This window comes from Daldinia childiae (genome assembly GCF_008694065.1).
Source record: "Daldinia childiae strain JS-1345 chromosome Unknown Scaffold35, whole genome shotgun sequence".
NCBI classification, from domain to species: Eukaryota; Fungi; Ascomycota; class Sordariomycetes; order Xylariales; family Hypoxylaceae; genus Daldinia; species Daldinia childiae.
In genome coordinates, this window is record NW_022984676.1 from 2,244 (window position 1) to 25,145 (window position 22,902).

Consider the following 22,902-nt stretch of genomic DNA (forward strand, 5'->3'; position numbering starts at 1 on the left):
AAAAGTATATATAATAGGTATAAATGACCATAAAATTATATATATTATAACTATTTTACTGTTCGAAATAAAGGGATTAATATCGATAATTATAATCAGGAAAATGTAATAATTTAAAGATCTTATATGGTTTTTAAAGTTAAGATATATAATAAACCTTTATATATAATATCATTGCAATTTATACCTGTTCAATACATATATTTTAAAGTTTTTAACGTACGATAAAATATTAATTATTAAATTTAATTATAAATTTATAATATTAATTTAAATTACTAATATATTAAAAAAAGTTATATAATAATTTTTTATTATAAGTTATTTTTACTTAATACCATAAATTTCTATATACAATAATATAAATTAATATTATTTCTTTATCTTTCCTTTTTCTTCTATTTTTTTTTTTCTCTCCCCTTTCCCTCCTCCCCTTTCTCCCCTTCCCCCCCCCGTTCTTTTCCTTCCCTCCCTCCCGTTCCCCCTCTGGTTCCACTCCCGTCCTTTCTTCCCCTCCTCGCCGTCTTCCTCGTCCCCCCCGTTTCCCCCTTTTTTTTTTTTCTCTCCTCTTTCCTTGTCCCTTCCTCTTCTTTCCCGTTCTTTCCTCTCTTTTCCCTCCGTCTTTCTCCCTTCCCCTCCCTTCCCCCTCTTTCTGGTTTCTTTCTGCTCCGCTTTTCTCGATTTAAGTTTCTTTTTTTTCTTAGTTTACGTTCTATATCCTAGCTCGTAACGTCTATAACCTCTGTTTGTAACGTGCATGTCCAAATAGTTAAAATTATTACAAAGGGCGTACTATAGTTCGATCATTGATCCTTGGTTTTTCATCCCATTTACATAAACAAACGGTTTGGATTTCCCTTACATTAATCATAATAACGTTAGAATTTATTTTTGGAACTTATCTCTTAATAAATCAACTATATGCACCTGTTTATATAATAAACATATCTCATTTATCTTAATATGCTAAAACTAAAATTCGAGGAGCGGGCTTCGCCTTCCGCCTCCCCCCCTTATTAACGCCATAGACGCCACAAAACCCTTAGTCCGTATATTTGTATTTATGGGTTGTGGGGAGGCGTTCCTCGAACTCTAATCTTAGAGACGTTTGGGGTTTTTAACCGCACCTGATACACATTTAAAAACTTTTAATAAAACTATATTGACAACAACATAATAAACAATAACAACGTTTAAAATACCCTCTATTTTAATCACTCGAAACTAATCCTTTACTTTAACTACCTTCCTATATTTTTTACATATTTATACAATATTGCATTATAATATTGTAAGCCTCGACGTTTAAATAGTCTTAACGCTATATCCACGCACCTGCACCCACGCGTTTATACCCACAACCACCCATAACCACGTTTAAAATACCTTCTATTTTTTAATCCGAAACTATCTATTCAATTGCCCAGACATTTTAACCCTTTTTTATATGCTTATACGACATCGCGTTATAATATCGTAAGCCTCAACGTCTAAATAGCTTCAAAACGTTATATTCACGCGCCTGCACCCACGCGCCTATACCCATGCGCCTATACCCACGCGTTTACACCCATAACTATCCACAACCACGTCTAAAATACCTTATATTCTAATCATTCGAGGCTAATCCTTTGCTTTCGCTACCTTCCCGTCTTTTTTACATACTTATACGACATCGCGTTATAATGTTATAAGCTTTAACGTTTATTACAGCTATCGCATTGGTTGCAACCGATACTATAGCTAATCTCGACTTAAAACGCGTACGTTTTATATATAATAACCTATTTAAATGATCGAATTAATACTTATTTCTTATATAAAGACTTTATTTACTTAAAATTAATATTTTCAATTGATTTAATTATTATTATACCAATTAAGGGAAAAATGTCCAAAATCGCCTTAAACTAAAGATTGAAAAATGTTTTCGGAAAGGTATACCGGAGTGTAATTGATTAGAAAAAGGTGTGGCTAAAGGAAGTACTTCCCCCCGAACCATTTTTCCAATTTCTAATTTAAGCTAGCTGAGATAATATCTCATATTATTAGTAATTATCCAGAAGCTTATAGATCGTCAACGCATCGTCATTACAAAAAGCTTATGCGGTATCAATACCAAGGTAGATAAATTACAAGTCAAATTATCCATGTTAATGGCGACACAATGTATAGCGTTGATCTGACCTGTTTGTGTGATAACTTCTAACAGACTACCGACTGACTGATGGTTAATAACCCATGTCCTCTTAAATACATATGTATGTCCTCCTATGTCTCTAATGTCTTCATACTGTGTAATTATAACCCCGCTACTGCATCTTCTACAGTCCCAATAGGGTTTATCTACTGTAAAATACATCTATCGGAAGGAGGGGCAAACCCGCAACCCCTCCAATTTCGTTCCAATTTTAAAATGGAGATCGCTGTTGACCGCCGCATCCCCAAAAGTCGCGACTCTATCGCATATCTATCGCACATCTTCTTCTCCTCCCCCCCTCTATAAACAGGTGCCCCTCTATAAGCCTCGATTTGTATTGTGGTTCGTATCCTCTATCCTTTTCATCCCATCAATTGGTCTGTTCAACTTTTAAAGATGGCTGTAGGAACTGTTCTGATTACCGGGTAAGTCAAGTTTATTTTGAACCTATTCGTATACCTCTTCGCTCTTTTCGCGCCGCTCCTTTATAATTATTACATCCTAGAACAAAGACAAGTCGTCAATTAAGTTATATGTTTATGCTAATAAACATGCGCAAATAGTGGTACCGGCTACATTGGATCTTTCACCACGCTTGCCTTGCTTGAGCATGGTTATGAAGTCATCATTGTAGACAACCTATACAATTCGTCCGAGGTTGCTCTCGACCGCATCGAGCTCATTTCCGGCAAGAGGCCAACTTTCTACAAAGTTGACCTAACAGAGCAAGATGAGCTCGACAAAGTCTTTGCTGCTCATCCCCAAATCGACAGCGTTATTCACTTTGCCGCGCTCAAGGCAAGCTCGCCAACTCTCCATCGCCTATGCCATGTCGCTGACTTACGAACCAGGCTGTCGGCGAATCTGCCGAGATCCCTCTCGAGTATTACCGCGTAAACGTTGGTGGTACTATCTCCCTCTTGGGTTCCATGAAGAAGCATGATGTTACCAACATAGTGTTTTCCTCCTCAGCAACGGTCTACGGTGACGCGACTCGTTTCGAGAACATGATTCCCATTCCTGAGCACTGCCCTATTGGGCCTACAAACACTTACGGAAGAACCAAGGCTATTGTCGAAAACATAATCGAGGATTTTATCGGTGCGCAGCGCCAGAACTTGAAGAAGGCCGACAAGCCGTTTGAGCAATGGAATGGCGCTAACCTGCGGTACTTCAACCCGTGTGGTGCACACCCTACCGGTATTATGGGTGAGGATCCTCAAGGCGTACCATATAACCTATTGCCGTTGCTGGGCAAAGTTGCGACTGGTGATCGGCCGAAAATTCTAGTCTTCGGAGATGGTAAGCCAGGCTTGGTCCCAAAAATTTGATGATATGGAAGACACTAATAAAAATTGCGTAGACTATTCATCCCGAGATGGAACTGCCATCCGCGACTACATCCACGTCGTCGATCTTGCAAAGGGTCATTTAGTTGCGTTAAACTATCTTCGTGAACACAAGCCCGGCGTCAAGGCATGGAACCTAGGTTCTGGCAGAGGTAGCACCGTTTTCGAGATCATCAAGGCATTCAGCAAGGTTGTCGGCCGCGACCTGCCATATGAGGTAGTACCACGAAGACAAGGCGATGTGCTAGATCTCACTGCCAACCCGACGCGGGCGAACCAGGAATTGCAGTGGAAGACAGAGCTCACCATGGAGAAGGCATGCGAGGATCTATGGAGATGGGTGTCGAACAACCCGAAGGGATACCGACAGGAGCCTCCAGCCGAACTACTAGCCGGCGTCAAGGGTAAGGCCTCTTGATACGTGAGTAGATAACTACTCCAAGTCGCATTATTGGTGAGAGTTGATTAGCAACTTAATTTGACTGGGCAATGCAATTTGATCCTTGCGCGTTTACCTATAGAATAGACGAGAGCTCCACCTTGATACCGAAACGCGAACCGCCTCCCGTCGACAGGTTAGGTGAATAATGTTAAAGAGTCGAGATAGTGATAGAAGTAAATCTACGTTAGTATTCAGATGAAGATTTTATGAGCGTTGCGCTCGAGCTGAGCCACTAGATGATGATAACATCAAGTTGTCATCGAACATGAATTGTGCACTCCTTTCCATCCAATCAAGGGTAACCCAGCTGTTTTCCGATTTGTCATACATGGTGAATTGTGCCTCGTCGTCTACGATATCCCTGCAGTTTCGTTTATCCAAGACTTCCAACTACAACCCAAGATATTCTGGTTACGTACCTCAACCCGATAGATAGAGTATGCATAGCCACTCTACGCTTTAAGCTACCCGTCTACCAAGACGCTTGTCTAGAAAGACGGTGTCGAATCAGCTGTTAAACCAACGTACTTGTGGTACTCGCTACCACCATGAGAAGGGTGATCAGTTGGGCAACATGAGTATAGTACGCAGCAAACTGCAGATGGTTACCACACGTAGTTACTAATAATTACTTATATTACTGCCTGGACGCGACGGCATCCCACATACTGCAGGTCGGCAGGCCGGTAAGCGAATCAGAGACCGAGGGATGCGTGGCAGTTCACAGCAGCACGAAGTTAGACGAGGTTAAACAAGGTTACTATTAGACGAGGTTAGATGGAGAAATGACGGAAATGTTTTCACAGCCACCATCTGTGGTATCTAAATCTCTACCTAAATCTCTACTTAAATCTCTACTTAATATAATGTACCTATAAGAACCTTGCCTGTAGCTTAGGCTCCACATGTTTCCCGCTCGTAGATCCACCCAAAACTCCCAAAACTCCCAAGACTCTCAAGACCCCTGGATGTGGCTTAAGCTCTTTTCTCTCCTGGACCCTGGCGTGTCTCATAACTTTCGAGGCGTAATGAAACATCTCATGTCTTTTCTTCTCTTTTACTCGTTACTCGTATCTTTTTATTCTTATTCAACATCACATTCGTTCTTATTATCACTCGTTTACCTCGTTCTTGGTAAACAGGAAATAATCAATTATCTGCATTGATTGAAGCATAGCGTTTTATTTTCGTTACTTACCTGGTAATTTTATTATCCGTCAGATCGTTGGCCACAATTTATCAACTGCCTTCATCCTTTTCCTTTAGTCCAAAATATAGCTACCAAAAGGCTATGAGATAGATATCTTCTAAATACCTACCTAAGATATCTTCTAAATTTACTGGGGTACATTTGCATTTATGACCAAGCTCGTAGCTTAATTCAACATTGACATCATCTGGGAGTAGTATTCTCCTATGTCTCCCTAAAAGAAGATTTTACTCGCTTAATGCTACGCGCCTGGTCTCATCTATAGCATGGAGCGCACATATATTCAGGAAAATAAGCAAGCGCGACTTCAAGCACTGGGCGAAGAATGGGGTATAACTAGTCAACCTCCTCCGTCACCCTTGCCGAGGCCTGATCAGCCGCCATCCTACCGGACAGATAACGATGAGTTTATAGCAGAAGAGTTACTTAAGAGACAGCGCATTAGCGAATCTCAAGGTCACCAGCCGAAGGGGAGTATCTCGCGTGCCTTCACAACAAAAAAGAAGACATGGGAATACCGAGAAATTTATAGCACCCTCGTGGCTCATATTACGAACCAAGGATCACCAGGCGTTGCCGAATGCCTAATACTCAAGTTAAATCTAGCTGGAGGGAACCTCAACTTGGCGCAGAAGAGTCGAACTAGTTTATTAAGCAGAAGAAAGAGTCTCGATCTAGCCGAACGCAGCCAAGTGCTCCAAATAGCCGTCAAGAATGGCCATTATGAAATGATCGAGGTTCTTTTGCCCTACGCTGATGCTTTAAGCTTAGATACCGCATTGCCAACTGCGATTCGTGGTGGAAACGCGGCGATTGTCGCACTTCTCATAAGATATGGCGCGAGTGTAGCTCAGACTGCCGACGGACAAGATGCATTTCGACAGGTATGCGCCATTGGTGGCCAGCCCGATCTAGTCGCGCTTATTCTGGGATCCGACGGACGGCCGTCATTGTCGTGGATGTCACAATCCATGGTTGAGGCAGCGAGGGTTGGGTGTCTGGGTACAGTAATGCACCTCGGCCAGTCAACAGCAGACGGTAATCACGATGGTGCCGCCGCGTTGAAAGCTGCCGTAGCTCTCGGCCGGAGAGATATCGTCCTCGCTATTGTTCTCGGTAATAAACCACCAGCCCAACCCGGTCTTAACGAGGCGTTTGACCAGCTCATGAGTCACCAAAACATCAATCCCAACGAAAAGATGGCCATGGCGGAGATTTTGTTGTGCGCCGGGGCGGAAGGTGATCTGGTATCGAAAGCCCTGGTACAATCGTGCGCCACTTACTTTCTCGAAATGGTGCATCTCTTGGTCTCTTATGGTGCATCAATCGAATATCAGGATGCGATCGCTGTTCGCAAAGCTGTCTCAAAGGGAAAAGTCGACTTGGTAGAGGTTATGTTAAGTGGGAAATCTAGATTCAGCTCTCATTATGCGTCAGAGTGCGTAGAGCTTTTGCCAAAAAAGTTGAGATTTGAAGAACGTCACTCTCTCCTTAATCTACTACTTCGTAAAGGTGCATCCGGGGCGCCCTTGGATGAGGCGCTAATCGACGCAGTAGAAGCCGGCGACGTCGAGGCGGTTAAAATACTTCTCACGCCGCTGTTTCCCGAAGGTAAAATCGTCGGGGCTAAAGATATTCGGAAAGGTCCGCGAAGCATGGTATTTGAGAGACATGAGATTGCGTCGACAGATCATAAAGGTGCCCTAGCGTTGCAGATCGCTGTGAAGAAAGGGGACGTAGCTATTGCGAACTTGATTCTTTCGAATAAGCCGCCTAATCCTGTTGCTCTCGCTCAGATCTTCCCTAGCGTGCGGAATCTACGCCCCCTTGAGCGGTATCAGACCTCGGAGTTATTTCTAAGAGCTGGACTTACTGGACCGTCGGTTCATTCGGCCCTCGAGAACGCCATAGACGAGCAACCACCGCACCGAGATGAGAAGCTCATCGCCCTTTTCCTTCGTTATAATGCAGATGTAAATTTTAACGAAGGTCACACTATTACGGCAGCTATTTCACAGAAGGATGTCCGACTCTTAGAACGATTGCTCAAAAGCAAGCCCACAATCCAGGTAGCAGCCAAGGCGATTCCTAGGGCTATGGAAGTCGATGAAGGCTCGATACGGTTTCAAATGATCAACATGCTCTTAGCAGCCGGTGCATCACAGGGGGGACCTGAAGTATCGGCAGCTGTCGAGGCAGCGATACAGATTGATCTGCCAGATAAACGACTGCTTAAAACATTACTGCAGCAAGGGAATGCGGATGTTAATGTTAATGAGGGGATAGCTGTAGAGCGTGCCGCGCTACATTCCGATCCGGAAATTCTAGGAATGATTCTATGTTTAGGGCAGCCCAATGCTAGTAGCCTAGAACGGGGTCTAAAGAGTATAGGAAATCTTCCAATGTCCACAGGTAAAACCGAAAAGCTAGATGTGATATTACGCCGAACGCAGTCGAAGGATACGGCCACCAAGCTGCTCTTACAAGAGGTGTTAGCTGTTTTAAAAGTACCTTCGCACGACCAAAATTTCTCTTCAATAAAAGTCCTACTAGCAAACGGTGCCGATATCAATGCTATGAATGCCGAGGCGTTGTGTCGAGCGGTGGCCGCGGCAAACATGCAACTGGTAGAGCTTTTATTCACAGCCACTCCAACCCCTACTTCGATGGCATTTGCTATGCCTCACGCCCTGCGCATTCGTGAATTGATGGATAGACTAACGTTCGCGCAAAAAATCCTAGAAGGCGGTATACCGGCAACTGAAGTGAATAGAGCTCTCGTCTTTGCCGTCAGTACTTATCCAGACGACATACCGCTCATCAATACTCTCTTAGCCCGTGCAGATACTCGAGACGGCCTGGCTTTGATCGAAGCTGTCAAGGGAGAAAAGTAGGACGTCGTAGAGCTGATTCTAGGCAAGAAGACTTTCCCCGTTGAGATTCTCAACACAAGTTTTGCCCAGGCAACGAGAGGCAAAAACAAAAGATCGAGAAGCATGTCGTCTATCAGTTTACTAAAAGCTGGCGCATCGGGAGAAGTAGTATCGGATGCGCTATTAGCAGCCGCTTCCGATGGCGACGTAGAGTTCGGTACCATTTTAGTACAGAATGGGGGCAGCGTAGAACATAAGGACGGCCAGGCCATCATAGAAGCTTGCAAGGCAGGGGCAGTCGACGTCCTCGCAATGCTGCTAGCAGGCGAATCAAGAGTCGCCCAAAAAACGTTGCAGAGAGGATTTCAAGCCGCTACGCAAGTAGGAGACTTGAAGAAGCGAGCAGAGATATTCAAACTGCTCTTGCAAGTGGGAGTCTCTGGAGAAGTAGTCGACGCTCAACTCGTATCAGCTGGGAGGTATGGAGACGACGGGAAAGATCTCGTCCGACTTCTGCTAGTGTACGGGGCGAGTCCTGATTACAATGATGGAGAGGCTGTCGAAAAAGCAGCGAGGAGCGCCTTTTTGGGTAGCTTGGAGATGCTATTAGGCATTGTTGAGGTCGGTGGGCGTCAGAAACGACCATCTTCTCACACTTTGGTCCGCGCGATGGATGCTTGCTGGGACCTAAGCAGAGACACGAGATTTGCCATTATGAATTGGGTTTTCCAAGCAGGAAGGCCGGTTCCCAGCGCTCTTCATTCTTCTCTGAACCGTGCTGTCAATGAGGAAGATCCTGACGAGAGACTTATCGAGCTTCTTGTAAACCACCGTGCCTCTGCTACCGCAGATGGTTGCCAGACTTTAATTGACGCGACTACAACGCTATCTCCATCAGCATTTTCCAAGCTCTTAGATACTCAAATCACTGTCGAGGACACCTCCTTAGTGTTCAGTAGGGCATTTGCGCCCGATCGTGTTTCGTCGTGGTTATCTGGTCGGGGCTACGAGGTTGCCAAATGCCTACTAGAGAAAGGTGCTATCGGCGATGGAGTTGGATCAGCATTTGCCACAGTACTTGGGTTATACATCGAAACACATGCGCAGTTAGCAAACGACTTTGTGGATTTGCTCCTCAAACACGGCGCCGACGTCAACTACAACCACGGAGAGGCGTTGCAGAATGCAGCTGCGCAAGGAGATCCCAATCTTCTTAAAAGACTCCTACGCGAGAATCCCAACCCCCAAGCGCTAACGTTTGCGTTACCTCGCGTATTCGACGCTTCCGCATCTGAAGATGACATATATGATCTTATCACACTATTCGTCGAATACGGTGATGGACAAAACCGGATGGATGTCGCGTTCATCCAAACTGGTTCGGAGCCTATACTCGTCAAAGCTCTAAACCAGTTCCCACGATCTACGAAGATTCTCGGGGCATTACTAGATGCCGGGTTCTATCATGACCAACTGACAACGTGCAGAGTAATGCAGGAGATAGAGGAAGAAGAGACTGTTACTCTGCTCATGTGGGCCCTTATTCAACCTCAGAAGAAAATCAGTAGCGGAGTTATCAATTTACTGATCGAGAGGGGTGCTAAAGTTAATTTTGAAGCTCCCATCTCTCGTGTTACTCCTCTTATGCTAGCCATACAATACCGTCGGCAAGATATTGTGAAGTCTCTACTGCTGGCGGATGCTGAAGTTGACGTGACAGATGCGACAGGGAAATCCCCCTTGTCTATGGCATCTTCTATCGGCGGTGACTTGGCTATCACCATAATGTCTAATTTGCTAGCGGCAGGTGCTTCGAGAAATGATGGCTCACTTCACAATGCAGCACGAGAGCTTAACCTGCAAGCCATGCAAGTATTGGTCGAATATAGACATGACCCTGACTTTCCCAGCCCTCTGCATGGTGGACGGAGTGCACTTGGAGAGCTATGCCTACACGCCGCTGACTTCAGCGAGATGACGCCTCGCCGAGAAAAAGCGATGGAAAAGGCGATAAATTTCCTCCTCCAGAGCGAATCCGATATCACGCTACAATCTGATGGGAAATCCGTCCTCCTTTTAGCTCTCGAATCAACTGACCCCTTGACCACAACGAAAATCCTGCTACGGGCCGACATGTGGAGATACATTAATAAACCATTCAACTACTTTAATGATGGCAAATTCACCTACTCTCCCACTATGTATGTTCAGCGCGTGTTACCAGATTCGGATCACAAGTCACAGCTCTTAGCACTGCTAAAAGCAAACCGGGGGACTGATGTATACTATTCCAACTCCGGTCCGCAGCCTGACGATGCTATCGGCATGCCGACTAATATCCAACTCGAAGAACAGGAACGTAAGGCGCGATTAGTCCGTCTTCAAAAGGAAAACGAGGATCACACGCTCGCGATTCAGCGGAATAAAGAGTTAGCGGCAGTGCAAGCGCAAATCTGGGCTAACCAAGCAGAGCTAGAAGAGGTGCGCAAAAAACGGGCGCACAGCGCAGACCTATCAGCTATACAGGACCGCGCGCGCGTCGAAGAAGAACTATTCAACAGCACAATGCGACAGCAACGCGCACGCCACGTAGCCGAGGTCAAGCATCAAGAGGCACTGACACACGCCGGGTTAACACGGGCGCAGGCTCTCGCCGACGCGGAGCTTGCCGTTGAAGCACAGAAGCAAAGCCGTATGCTCCAGTGGGAGCGTGACGTGGGCAGCGAACGCGTTGGCAACGCAAACCAGCTAAGCAGCATAAGACTCCGGGAGAGGGAGGAATTAGAGCGCCTAGACCAGGTAGCAGATGCAAGACTCAAGAATAGAATACAGGAGCAACGGAAATTAGTTGATAGCCAGAGTACATTAGCTGCGAATATAGCAGGCGCAGGACCCAGAGCGCAGAGGCAGATTGGGTATGTGAGTGGTGAGTTAGATTAATAGGGACATAACCTAATATAGGTATATCCATGGACTGGCTTAGATACCTTTGAGGAGGTTGTAGCAAATCATGCAGTTTTTGGCATCGACGGCGTAAGGATTATTCGATTAGAAATTAGAAACCCGAGTTTTTATATACTTGGAATATTAATAGTAGCTGAAGATAATGGATAATGCTACGGATGAAGTTTATGAAGTTTATAAGTTCCCAAGATGTTGGGAATTCCATCCCGTTAAGCCTTAAGCCTCGGACTTCCGACTAAGACCGAGTAGAATCCGACGCCATTAACTTTATAACCTAACCGGGTAGCATCTTATAAAGCCGTTACACACTCGGAGTATCAATATGCGAGTTGTGTGACTCCGAAATCTCGCAAACGAGTCTAGGTTAGATATGTTGATATTATTTCCTTTCTCCCATTTACAAGTTTCCCACCTTCGTTTCGCAAAATACTTACCTTAACATATTTTTCTTTTCTTCCTTAACTATTCGATCTCTACTTAGCTTCCTAGACTACATTTGCATTCGGATGGGGAAAAAAAGGTTGATCATTTAGTATACCCGTGCAAATAAAATAACCACCCCCAGAACATATCCTTTAGACGCCTTCCCTTAACTTAAAATTCACCCGCCGCAATTAAGCTACCATGCCACTTTCTACATCCGTGCTGCTCCGCGGCATATTCCGGCAGCGCCTAGAGCACCTGCGCGTCGGACGTCTACCACGCTCAACGCCCCGGCGCTTCCAGTCCAGCACTCCCGGTCCGAAGCCCGGCAACGGAGGCGAGGCCGCGAAACAAAAACCGCCAACCGGGGATCCGATCCCGGTGGGTAGCACACCAGTTCCTCCCGTACCCCTGTGGCAGAGACTCGGCCCCCTGACACGCGCCGGCGAAGCTTACGGTCGTGCTCAGCGGAAAAGACCCTGGGCTACGCAGATCGTCTCCGCGCTTGTTATTTATCTGGCTGCCGATGTTAGTGCGCAGCGTATAGGTGGCAAGGACTACGTGCCGGAACGTAGTGCTAGGAATATGGCTATTGGCGGCGTAGCTGCTGTGCCGACCTTTCTGTGGTGAGTCGTATTCATTTTTCTTATCCTCCCCTTTCGGTTGGTCGTGGATCTAGATCGTTATTACCCTATGTCTCGAGGTATATATTGAACAGTGGGCAATACATGTGCATCATCGGTGCCTTCCTGGGTACCTAATACGTGATATAACGAAGCCAAACATCAGAACTAACGCAGTTGTCTAGGTTCGTCTGGCTTTCCCGCCACTTCAACTACCCATCCCACATCCTCTCGCTCGGCGTCAAGATCGTCGTCAACCAGCTCGTCTTCACGCCCACCTTCAACAGCTACTTCTTCGGCGCCCAGGCGCTGCTATCCGGGGACTCTATCGCCGAGACCTGGGATCGGATCCGCCGCACCGTCCCTGTCAGCTGGGTCAACGCCTGGAAGCTGTGGCCTGCCGTTACCCCGCCTTCACCTTCACGTTCGTCCCCGTCGAGTACCGCAGCGTCGTTTCGGGCGTCGTTGCCGTCGGCTGGCAGACTTACCTGAGCTACTTGAACCGCCAGGCGGAGATCGAGGAGGAATTGGCTCATGCAAGGATGGTGGCTGCTTTGCCGGCTGTTGAGGCGACGTCTGCGTCCTTGCAGCTTGATGCCCGGAAACCCCGGATTACTGCGTGAATTCAAGCTTCGTTTCTTTGTGGATTTCCTATGGAATTACGGGGTTAGGGGGGAGATAGACTAGACTTGTGGTTGGCGTTGGAGCGTGCACGGCCTAATATTAACAAAATAGTTGGTAGTAAGTGCGGGGGTGAATTGGCATTCATGTTAATCGGTTAATAGAAGCTTCCTTGATATTGGCATATCTTCTTTTCGTTACTAGATTTGCTGTTAGAGGGTGTTATGATAGTCTGGTGGTCTGGTAGGGCTAGGATTATCAAGGTCGGTTATAAAATGTCTATATTAAAAACTAAGAGAGGAGGGCAGGAGGAGGGGGGGCTACTACGAATTATTTGATCAAGCTAGTATCTCGAACTCACGTTGTAGATTTACTATAATTAGGTACCTTATAGATGTGCATAATATATCTCTCTTTAGGTCATAAGTATCTTCTAAGAAACATTGGCAGGAGCTAGAATTTCTGGCGTATCTTCAATTCTAATATGTAAAACTAACATTAACCATCCATGATATAATAAGTATAATTCTTCGTCCAGATAATTCAAACGACAAGTGTTTCTAATGTTTAATTTAATATTGATCAAGGATATCTCTTCTAAATGTTCTTATATACTAAAATGAATTTAATTATTTATAATTTTTAAATTTTTTTATATTCATACCAACCTAACGGCGGCGCCTTTCTTGTGGCCGTTGGCGGTGGTGCAGCGGTTTTCCCTGTTCCCGGGCTTTCTCGTCGTTTCCCTGACGCCTGGATAATGCAGTGTCTGATTCGTTATCGTGATCTTCTCCATTTTCCTTGATATTATTATTATTAGCATTCTCATCCTTATCTTCCGGTCCTCGCTGTCTCGTCCCTAACATCCTGCGCTGTTTTAGCTCGAGCGGCGTTTCCTTCAGCCCGAACTTTGTCATGGCCCAGGACCACCAGCCTCTCTCGGGCGGTATCCATTGTCCGATATCCATGGTATAGTGTTTTTGGTCCTCTGGTAAGTTAAACCAGACTAGCTCCCTGGTGTTATGAATGCGCCCTTCTATGACAAAGTCTCCGATGTCACTGGGGATTTCGAGCGCCTCTGCGATAAGTATAGGTTGGTAGGCTGGGATGAGGAGATGCAGGCGCACCGGCCGGGGCGGTTTCCCGTGTTTTTGAGAACGCGCATTCTTCTTTTCTATATACCTCCGTGTGGCGAGCATAAAGACAAAGACCGTGTCGATCTGGTTCGTGTAGCCGCAGAACCGGGGATCAAGCGGACTGGATTCAATAAGATGGAAGAACTTGGGGTACCAATCATTGTCTGGGTGGAAGACATAGAACCAGTGTTCGACCTCGGGATCCTGAGAGGTCTGGGCCAATCGCTCACGGATCATGTAATAAACCAATTCGGGAAACTCTCTCTGAGCCATGAGGGCAGTTTGCGCTGCAAGGGTATCTGAGATGTCCTTGAGCCTAGTGGCGATGAGGTTGAGCGCCTGGACTCCCTGGTAGGTCAAGATCATATTAGACCCGATACCAACAGTAGTTGCGATAGTGCTGAAATAGCCAAAGAGCTTCAGACTGTCGCAAACTGACCGGCCCATCACCTGAATCGAAGGGACGAACTGATGTGCGGCTCCGACCAATTCTGTGGCCTTAGGGACTAATTCATTTATATGGCCGGCTGTCTCATGTGCCTTCTTAATCGTATTCCCTAATTGCATAATGCTGTACCCTGCTTGTATAGTCTTTACAACCGGATTAGCCTTGACTGCTGCCCCGGCGGCCGCTCCGAGAGTTCTTGTAATAGTCTCGCGGATGACCCTTTTCTTCGTCTTGTTTCCGGGAATCCATGATGTGAGATCGGATGGCATAATGATATAATAATATGATATTGTTGTTGTTCTAAATGATAGTGACCAAAAAGGGTAACTTGTAGCAAGGGCCACAGAGTGGGGGGCGGAGGCGGAGGCGGGAGTGCTTTTAACTAGAACTTGAGAGAGCTAAAGTACGAGAATGGTAAGGCATCTATGAAACGTATATTATTCTGCTTAGTCCTCCTCTATTGACGTGGCAGTTTAGCTGGCCATTAAACCCTGGATCTCATTTGAAACTACCATTTTAGACGGTGTTAATCCTGCAAATGTTGATTGGGCTGATAGGCAGCTTGCGGTGAGAGGTTAGTTTTGGAAGGCTTGAAAACCAATGAAATCCATGGATATTGGTTAAGGGGTAAAGGAATAGTTCCCGCTTGGTGGAGTTCGGATATACGTATATCCGTATTCTTTGGATAGATACCTCAAGTAGAACGTGAGGGTTGACATCATTACCTGTTATTGATACCTGTTAGTTATACGGTTCTTGAAACTTAAGTCTTCATATCAACATTATACAGATACCTAACCTAAGGTAATACAAATCTACTTTGTATCTTGATGCTTATTGGTACAACAACGCAGAGAGAGGTGTGTGATCGACAGATCGTGCACGGATATTAAAAAGAACAAAAGAGCACATGTCAATTATGTTCACATGATCTTAGTATTGCAACATTCTTAACCTAGATTGCTGAAAATGTATCGGCTTCGGTCTATTTTCACTTAATATATCAAGCTGTTAAATAGATATTTCTAAAATTAACTATATTTGGATATCTAACTTAGAACCTAGATAGGTAGGTACCTTATATGGGTAACTTAAACACACTGTTTCTGGGGCATCAGTACTTGATATGACGGACGTCGAAGAGAATACACTTACCTGAGAGTAGTATTCGTTCTGATACTGGCAAGTATACGGTGCCGCGCACTGGAAGCTTCCGGTCCACTGTAGTCCGCCGCATTGAGCAAACTTCGATTGTGCCTTAGGTGATGCCAAGGCGAGTATCTTTTCTGAGGCGTGTTCGGCAACAATGACGATGTAAGAGGTGGGGTTGGTAGTTTATGACCTGGAAAGATGCTAGCATCGACGACGAACAAGTTGTCGGTACCATAAACCCTCGTATTGAGGTCAACTACAGCCGAGCCACTGTTTGTTCGACCGTCGTCTGTTCCGAGCTTGCTGGTTCCTAGGAATTATTAGTCGTTATATCGCGTGCTAATACGATGCTAGCCAACTTACCAATCCAGTGGTTTGATCTTCGGTTGGTGTATGAAACGAGCATCTATAATTATCAGCTTTGTTTTCTTATCGCGTGATATATAGCGCGACTAACATCATTGACAAAGTCTTCGACAGTGGTGTTCGATGGTGGGTAGGTCCACGTGAGGCCCTCGACATTTGCTAGAGCCGCCTGAAGGTTCTTGATACCCTGAATAACAGCCTGGACATCGTTCTTATCCTGTAAGTAAGGGAGCGTCGAGACTACAGTGGTTAACGCCTTCGTAATAGTCATTCGGCCCCTTGACTTTGCACCTCGTCCAAGGTACTGACTCATAGTCATGGCATCTACTCCTATTAACGAGTGCGAACCTCAGGGTATGGGGATAACCTACATCCATTCGGCGTTCCAGCACTCCCTTCGACCCTGGCGGTCCACTGGAGCTGTCGAACCACACCATCGTCACCCTTGATTTCATCCCAGAACCTACACAGGGTTAGAATATTGGTGGACTTAAGATTTAGCTACTTACATTGGGCCAATATTTGGCGCTGCTTGAGCTAGAATACCCGATCGAGAATCTGTGATTAGAGGTTAGCTGCGGCCTTATCATATGATACAAGAACTAAACATAGCTAACCTAGATATAGACTCTTGTCGGCGACATTAGGGTTGTCCCAAGCTTCGTAGAAGTCGTAAAACACGACGTTGGGATGCGTGATAACAGTATCAGTCTAAGTAAATGTAAGCATATTTAGAGGTACGACCGTTTGGAGGGTATCAAACATTTGTGTGGTCTTCCAGATTATAACCGACAGGCAGATTGATCCAAGAGCTATTAGAAATCATGGTTGGACCATCGATCGACGATTGGACAACAGATAGCTGATCCGACGGCCCAATCCCACCTTCTCCAGTTAGTAGAGCATAGGAGGGCTTCTGAGATTGAAGTAACTTACTTCGTAACAGGATCTTGGCGGACCCAAATGTTCCCGCAGACAAGATGACGCGGCCGGTAACTGAAGTAACATTGACAACACCGGTGTATCCTCCGTTTATGAACGGCTCGACTTCAATGCCGGTAACATGGCCACCAGATCTAACAACTCTCTTTACTGCCGTGCCCATCCATAAATGGAAATTCTTGCGCTTGCTGGCAGAGACCAAGTAAGTTGCCATAGGCCCGCCACGTTCGCCACCAGAAAACATGAACGGTGAATGAGAGAATGTGTGATTCTTCTTGTTTGGCGCGTCGTTAGCAGTAACTTCTGACCATCCACCGGCTTTTAAACCGCTAGATAGAACTTCAAAGCCTTGCTGATAGTATCTCTTTCCATCCATCGAAGGATGGTCAGTACCAGGAATGCGAGAGAATACCCTCTTTGTTGCAGCAGCCATATCCGACGATTTCCATTCTTTAGGAAAGTTATAATCCCAGTCTAAAGTATACGGCTAAGTTTCACCATCAGTATCGCCGTATTTGTGAATGCATCATATGACATACCTTCCACCATAAACCAGCATTAACAGCGGTGCCTCCACCCAGCACACAGCCAGCCATCTGATCTGTATCAGTACAGGCAATGCCTGCGGAGTTGACCCATATCTCGTTGCACAGACCGGGGACATCAAATCGAGTCAAGTTAGTGCCATCTAACCATTCCGGCTTGAGCGAGCCGCCCCATCGTCCTGAAGAAGGTGGTCCCTTTTCAATAAGCAATACACTCTTTCCAGCCTCGCTCAACTTATCTGCCAAAGGAATCCCACCAGCACCGGCACCAACAACAATGTAGTCATAAGTGCCGGTCGGGACCGGGATGCCAGTAGCAGTAGGAATTGACGTAGTAGTGGATGTGGTGGTCGTGGGTGTTGCTCCTCCGCAGCTTCCGGTAACTGTAGCGGTAGCTTGGGCAGCCCATTCTGAATACGATGGGTTTGCTGCGTTTTCGTCTAGAGTGGCGCCCCAGATGCTTTGACCGTTGCTGTGGAAGTTAATAGTAATATCCGCTGGGCAGGCCGGGTTCCCCGGAGATTTAAGTGAGCTAGCCCATCCTAGTATTAAGGAGCCGGCACTAGTCGACGCGGAACCTGATGCACCGTCTTGGTCCCATACTAAACAGTTTTGACATCTGAAGATTAGAGTATAGTGGTCCTTATCGATGGTAGACGAGATTTGAGTTAACTTGGCATTGCCTGTATATACGTCCGGGCTAGTATATCCACTGACGAAGCGGAGCGAAGTTAAGATTTCATCTTCGTATGGCCAAGCCATGAGAAGCAGGCTATTTGTCATCGGTCCCCCGAAAGACAAACCGCACCATCCGTTCGTGGTTGTGCCGTTGGAGCCGCATTTCTATTATAGGGATTAGTGTTCTGATAGATTAGATTTAAACTTGTTATACTGACTAGGTATCCTATGAACTCAGTAGCATCAACAGTCAAGGCATTCTCTGGTAGTGCAACACCAAAGGTGAGACCACCCCAGGCCGATACACCACCAGAACCGTCGGCCTTATCCGGTACGGTCCATGTGTCGAATGCGATGCCGGTTTTGCTGTCCTTGTACAGGGTTGGTGCGCTCGCTTGACCGAGACATTTCTGGACATCTACGCCGTGTTAGTAAGACCACTGTCAGCGTATACATAGAAAGCGTGGCGCACTTAAGCTGACTGCTAGAAGCAGTGATGCAAAAAGACCGAAACGACCCATAATGCTATCAGCGTATTACGCTAAGTATTCGCCTGATGGGAACCGGAGAACTCAACATTGTGAAAAACGAATCTAAAGGACTCTATATATATACTAATAGATTATGAGGCTGATGAGTACAAGTGGGCTGACGGGAACTCATTCCGAACGAGATCTGACTATACACACTAGTAGATATATACATGGTCGAATATGACCCAGATAATAGGAGGAAAATTATCGATCCCATTTCACGAACATGACCAACGGACATTCATAGGGAATATTGGCCTAGGGAACCGATCAACCGCGAAGCGCAAAAGTAAAGTGGGGCGCGCGTAGGAGAACCTGGAAGCTGGGCGCGGCTCCGATTCCCAGGACCAGACATCACAGTTCTTTATGAGAGGTTCTGGACCTTTGATGCAATCCCGCGGCGTAACAGCGGGCGTGCTCTACCCCGTTCTACCCTGCTCTTACTTACTTTACCTCACCCTACTTCTCTGCATGCTGACAAAAGGACAAGGGAGCATCTCCGTTTGGACAAAGCCTAGTCACAAGTGACAAGAACTATTCCCCTCGCGGCCTCAGGAATAACCAGCAGTATTCGAGGTAGTATGGCTGGAGGAACATGGTCGTGAATGTTAGACCGAGGACGTCTTGGCCTCGAGCGACTTGCCTCTTCTGTCAACGGAGTGTTGTAAAACGGAGGGACGCTTTTCTGCTTTACGGGCCGAAATTAGCGACTATAGTTGTGTAGCTGGAAAGCTGGAAAGCTGGAAAACTGGAAAACTGGCGAGCATGTTTCCCTTTTCTATCCCCCAGCTGTTCCCCGCCAAAAAAAAACCCTCTGGAATCCACATCGTGAAAAACGCCATTCGGAGTTGGGGAATTAGTAATGTTACCTTGATTTTGTTTATGGGCAGGTCTAGACTTACAACTATATACATATGTACATTAGGTAGTTATATAGTTACACAAAGAATTCATACCTTAGCCACAACTTATACATAAGCCACCCGCTAGCTTTCTTTTAAGCCACATTGAGATAGGTACCTTCGGTGGGTACCTCCAAGGTTCAGTTCAAATCGCCGCATCTTCCAAAACCCTCTAACTTCATCTTTTATGAGTTAGTTACCTGTACTTAACTCGATGTTGAACCCGTAATATCATTCCTTTCTATATTCTTGTCAAATGGTTTTCTCTAGAATTATGAACCGGAAGTATTCAACTTTAATAGATATAAGGCCTCATTACCTCTCAACATGACTACGCCGCATTATCCCCTCAACGGTATTGACTTGGACTTTACCAAATATGAGCATAAGTCTATATCTAGTCGCGACGTCATAGTCAATCGGATTATGCAGGACTATATGTGCCAGAGAGAGTGAAAGCAGCAGTCTACAACAAGACGAATCGAGATGGCAAATTCCATACAGTCAAACGTCGCGATCGAGAACTCGGCCTTGACATGTATCTTCTGCATAGGATGCTTAAAACTGGTAGCAACCAGTCCTCCATAGGAGCAGAACTACACCCCCTCTACTTACTCTTTAATGGCGTATCCTTTGACGCTCTAAATTACTACCCGTTACCCGAACCTGGGGCTACTATTGGCATGGTTATATTGGGGCTTATAGAACAGTATTATCTCGAGTCCGAACCTTCTATGCGTGTTTGGCTTGGCCATCTCTATCGTTCTCATCCAGACTTAGCGGCCAAATATAAGTCCGGTTGGACGAAAGATATGAGGGGACACGTCAAAAGTTACGGGCCATTTTCAAAAAACATTACCGTTATTCTTTGTTTTCCGGCGGCCACCACATAAGAATCAACCCCTCTTCTAATGTGGAATTTCTATCGATCCTCAGTTTGTTAGCACGCGGCGGCTCGGTATTTTAAACCGTCGGCTTTCCCTTAACCCATCACGAGCATGCAGTTACTCTAAAAGTCCGACCAAAATCTTTCATGCCGTCAATACATTATGTGTGTGTCGAGGAAAGCCTGAACGGTCTAGCAGTCTACCCCCACCTGATTCGTGGAAGAGGGTAGCTTTAAGTACCAACCTCGAAGATGGATGGATCATCTACTTCCCTCGACGCCCTCTATCTGAACTTGATAAACTATCACGCCGTAGAAGCTTAAGCCGAACTCACATCCGAGCAATGTTCACTAATAAACCCAAAGTATTTGAGAAGAAGTCTACGCAGAAAAGGGCCCGGGGCAGATTAGGAATCCGTGTGCTAACTGTTACCAGCATAGTAGTCATCGCTCTTCGGCCTGCCCCTTAGCATGTGGTTATTGCAACTCGTCGTTCCACAAGGCATATGCTTGCCCAATCAAGGCGAGCAACCGGTGTAAATGCATGCCCTTCCCCCAATACCACACAGCTTTCGAGTGTCAAGTTAATTGCAGCCGAAAGTGCGGATGTCCAAGTCTCCCAGGCTCAAGCCATCACAAGAACGCCATGCTTTGCTCCTATCGTTGCTGTATGTGCGGTGCCAAGGGCCACTCGGGAAGAAAATGCTCCTTGAAGAAATGTCCGTGCGGAGGGGATCATCTCACTCAAGACTGCCGATGGAAAGTTGAGTGTCCCGCCAAAGATTGCAATTTCTACCTATGTCAACTTCATTGCAGAGAATGTGGAAAAAAAAGAATAAAACTTCTAAAGAACACTTTGTTGGCAGAACCTGTCAAGACTGCTTGAGGAATGGTAAGCCAGTCTTGGAAAAGGTCGCATCAAAGTAATAAATTTGGCTCGACAAACTTTGCGACTACACCTCAAACCCTCAGATGGTCCGGAATGATTATCCGCTGGCGGTAGTTGATATCGTAAGGGTAAGCGAAGTGACTATGCTTGTACTCAACCTACTAGTACATACTTAAGCACAAGCGAATATAAGTCTTCTAGAGGCATATCAGTATTAGAATAATTAGAATAATCTGCACAGTAAAATAATAAAAATGCCAGGTAATATATGCTCGCATTGGTGCAAGAGTATTATAACCAAGACTAGAATAAATCCTATAGCATTGCGTTGTTCAAGAAGTCTATACTTTTAAGTATATAAACATAACTTAAGCGTATACTCCATTATGTATTGCTCATGTTACGAATATAGGTAAAAATCGGCTTCGAGGACCGGGAAAGTTAAGTGTCGTGGAGCGGCCCCCCGCAGCTAATATGTCCGACCCGGCCAAGTGGGACAAACGATCTGACTGAATTGCATTCATGACGCCTCTTCGACGTCATAGAGGGACAAGGTTACCAAAATCTCGAAGAAGATTGAAATAACTACAATTAAAGATTTTATACATACCGAGGTCTCCTTGAAAATATTTTGGAATTGGTTAGGTTAAGTCTTTACACTAAGAGACTAACGGTGTGATGATCAGTTGAGGCGTCTTAAGTTAAAGACTAGAATCATCTTACTACTTCTTTTATCTCTCTAGCACCTATCATATCTTTACATGTTCGTAGTTATTTCATCCAACTACAAATCTTTGAGACTCGTACCTTCGCAGCATCTACATACTAAGCCAACAACACCAAGCAAAATAAGACCATGGCTCCACTCCCAGGGGGTTGTTACTGCGGTCTAATAAAATACACCATCACGCTCGAGGACCCGGAGTTACAAGCACGCACGAGCATCTGCCACTGCGGTAACTGCAAGAAGTTCACGGGCGGCGAGCACGGTATCACAACTAAGATCCCTAAGTCGGCATTTAAGATCACCCAAGGGGTGGATCATGTAAAAATACACGAAGCGGATAACGGGAGCGGCGTGTTGCTACATCGCGAGTTCTGCGATACGTGTGGCGGGCCGCTTTTAGAACGGTGTATGCATTTCTCTTCGATTGTGTTTAATGAGCTCGGAAGGCTACTAACTAGAGCTTCTCGCCCTTATCATTTTGACTTGACTACCTACCTACATATTGTTAAATAATCTTTTTTGCGGCTGTTCCTTGGACGTTATATTGATGAGGACTCTTCGCAGGGAAACGCGGGCGATAATATACGTCTTCTACGGTACGATGGAGGACCACGCCCGCGGCCAGGTCGAGCCCAAGGGCGAGTTCTTCTGCAAGCTGCGGGATCCGTGGATGCCGAGCGTCGAAGGTTAGTTAGGACATGTCCTGGGTCTTTTTCGTTGCTATGACTATGGTGACATGGATTACTTACCTGATGTCTTAGGGGTATTCCAAAAGCAGGAGATCAAGCAGTAATAACAGAATACCGCTGGTCCCAGTAGGACTGGGCAGTAATGTACTATTTGGGTGGGTAGGCTCTATTGTAGTATGATGGACTAAGTTCATGTGAAAAACGTGGATATGAGAGAAAAGGGGTTAGGGGGTTAGGGACGTACAAGTCAAAACTATAAATGTGGAAAGATAATAGTATGTAATAGGTAGCTATTTAGGTATGT

General features: G+C 45.7%; 7 protein-coding genes across 7 annotated transcripts; 5 read left to right on the forward strand and 2 right to left on the reverse strand.

Annotated features, from left to right (window-relative positions):
* Positions 1 to 2,596: 2,596 nt before the first annotated feature.
* On the forward strand, positions 2,597 to 3,967 carry GL218_09528 (Bifunctional protein gal10; the record flags this gene model as incomplete). The annotated part of the gene is made up of 4 exons (XM_033586358.1): positions 2,597 to 2,625; positions 2,764 to 2,998; positions 3,052 to 3,502; positions 3,564 to 3,967. 4 exons carry the CDS (start codon positions 2,597 to 2,599, stop codon positions 3,965 to 3,967), a joined length of 1,119 nt encoding a protein of 372 aa, XP_033436012.1.
* A 1,500-nt stretch (positions 3,968 to 5,467) lies between these two features.
* GL218_09529 (uncharacterized protein) lies at positions 5,468 to 8,095 on the forward strand (the record flags this gene model as incomplete). Its single annotated transcript, XM_033586359.1, has 1 exon — positions 5,468 to 8,095. One exon carries the CDS (start codon positions 5,468 to 5,470, stop codon positions 8,093 to 8,095), a length of 2,628 nt encoding a protein of 875 aa, XP_033436011.1.
* Positions 8,096 to 8,197: 102 nt separating this feature from the next.
* GL218_09530 (uncharacterized protein) lies at positions 8,198 to 11,014 on the forward strand (the record flags this gene model as incomplete). The annotated part of the gene is made up of 1 exon (XM_033586360.1): positions 8,198 to 11,014. One exon carries the CDS (start codon positions 8,198 to 8,200, stop codon positions 11,012 to 11,014), a length of 2,817 nt encoding a protein of 938 aa, XP_033436008.1.
* Positions 11,015 to 11,662: 648 nt separating this feature from the next.
* Positions 11,663 to 12,576, forward strand: GL218_09531 (putative mpv17 pmp22 family protein; the record flags this gene model as incomplete). The annotated part of the gene is made up of 2 exons (XM_033586361.1): positions 11,663 to 12,087; positions 12,270 to 12,576. 2 exons carry the CDS (start codon positions 11,663 to 11,665, stop codon positions 12,574 to 12,576), a joined length of 732 nt encoding a protein of 243 aa, XP_033436010.1.
* A 797-nt stretch (positions 12,577 to 13,373) lies between these two features.
* On the reverse strand, positions 13,374 to 14,558 carry GL218_09532 (uncharacterized protein; the record flags this gene model as incomplete). The annotated part of the gene is made up of 1 exon (XM_033586362.1): positions 13,374 to 14,558. One exon carries the CDS (start codon positions 14,556 to 14,558, stop codon positions 13,374 to 13,376), a length of 1,185 nt encoding a protein of 394 aa, XP_033436007.1.
* Positions 14,559 to 15,440: 882 nt separating this feature from the next.
* Positions 15,441 to 18,493, reverse strand: GL218_09533 (Cellobiose dehydrogenase; the record flags this gene model as incomplete). The annotated part of the gene is made up of 11 exons (XM_033586363.1): positions 15,441 to 15,751; positions 15,805 to 15,847; positions 15,899 to 16,131; positions 16,179 to 16,270; positions 16,317 to 16,365; positions 16,425 to 16,518; positions 16,571 to 16,692; positions 16,744 to 17,236; positions 17,289 to 18,137; positions 18,191 to 18,390; positions 18,445 to 18,493. The coding sequence occupies 11 exons, from the start codon at positions 18,491 to 18,493 to the stop codon at positions 15,441 to 15,443; spliced, it is 2,535 nt and encodes an 844-aa protein (XP_033436006.1).
* Positions 18,494 to 22,038: 3,545 nt separating this feature from the next.
* GL218_09534 (uncharacterized protein) lies at positions 22,039 to 22,702 on the forward strand (the record flags this gene model as incomplete). The annotated part of the gene is made up of 3 exons (XM_033586364.1): positions 22,039 to 22,313; positions 22,474 to 22,595; positions 22,671 to 22,702. The coding sequence occupies 3 exons, from the start codon at positions 22,039 to 22,041 to the stop codon at positions 22,700 to 22,702; spliced, it is 429 nt and encodes a 142-aa protein (XP_033436009.1).
* Between the last annotated feature and the right edge of the window lie 200 nt (positions 22,703 to 22,902).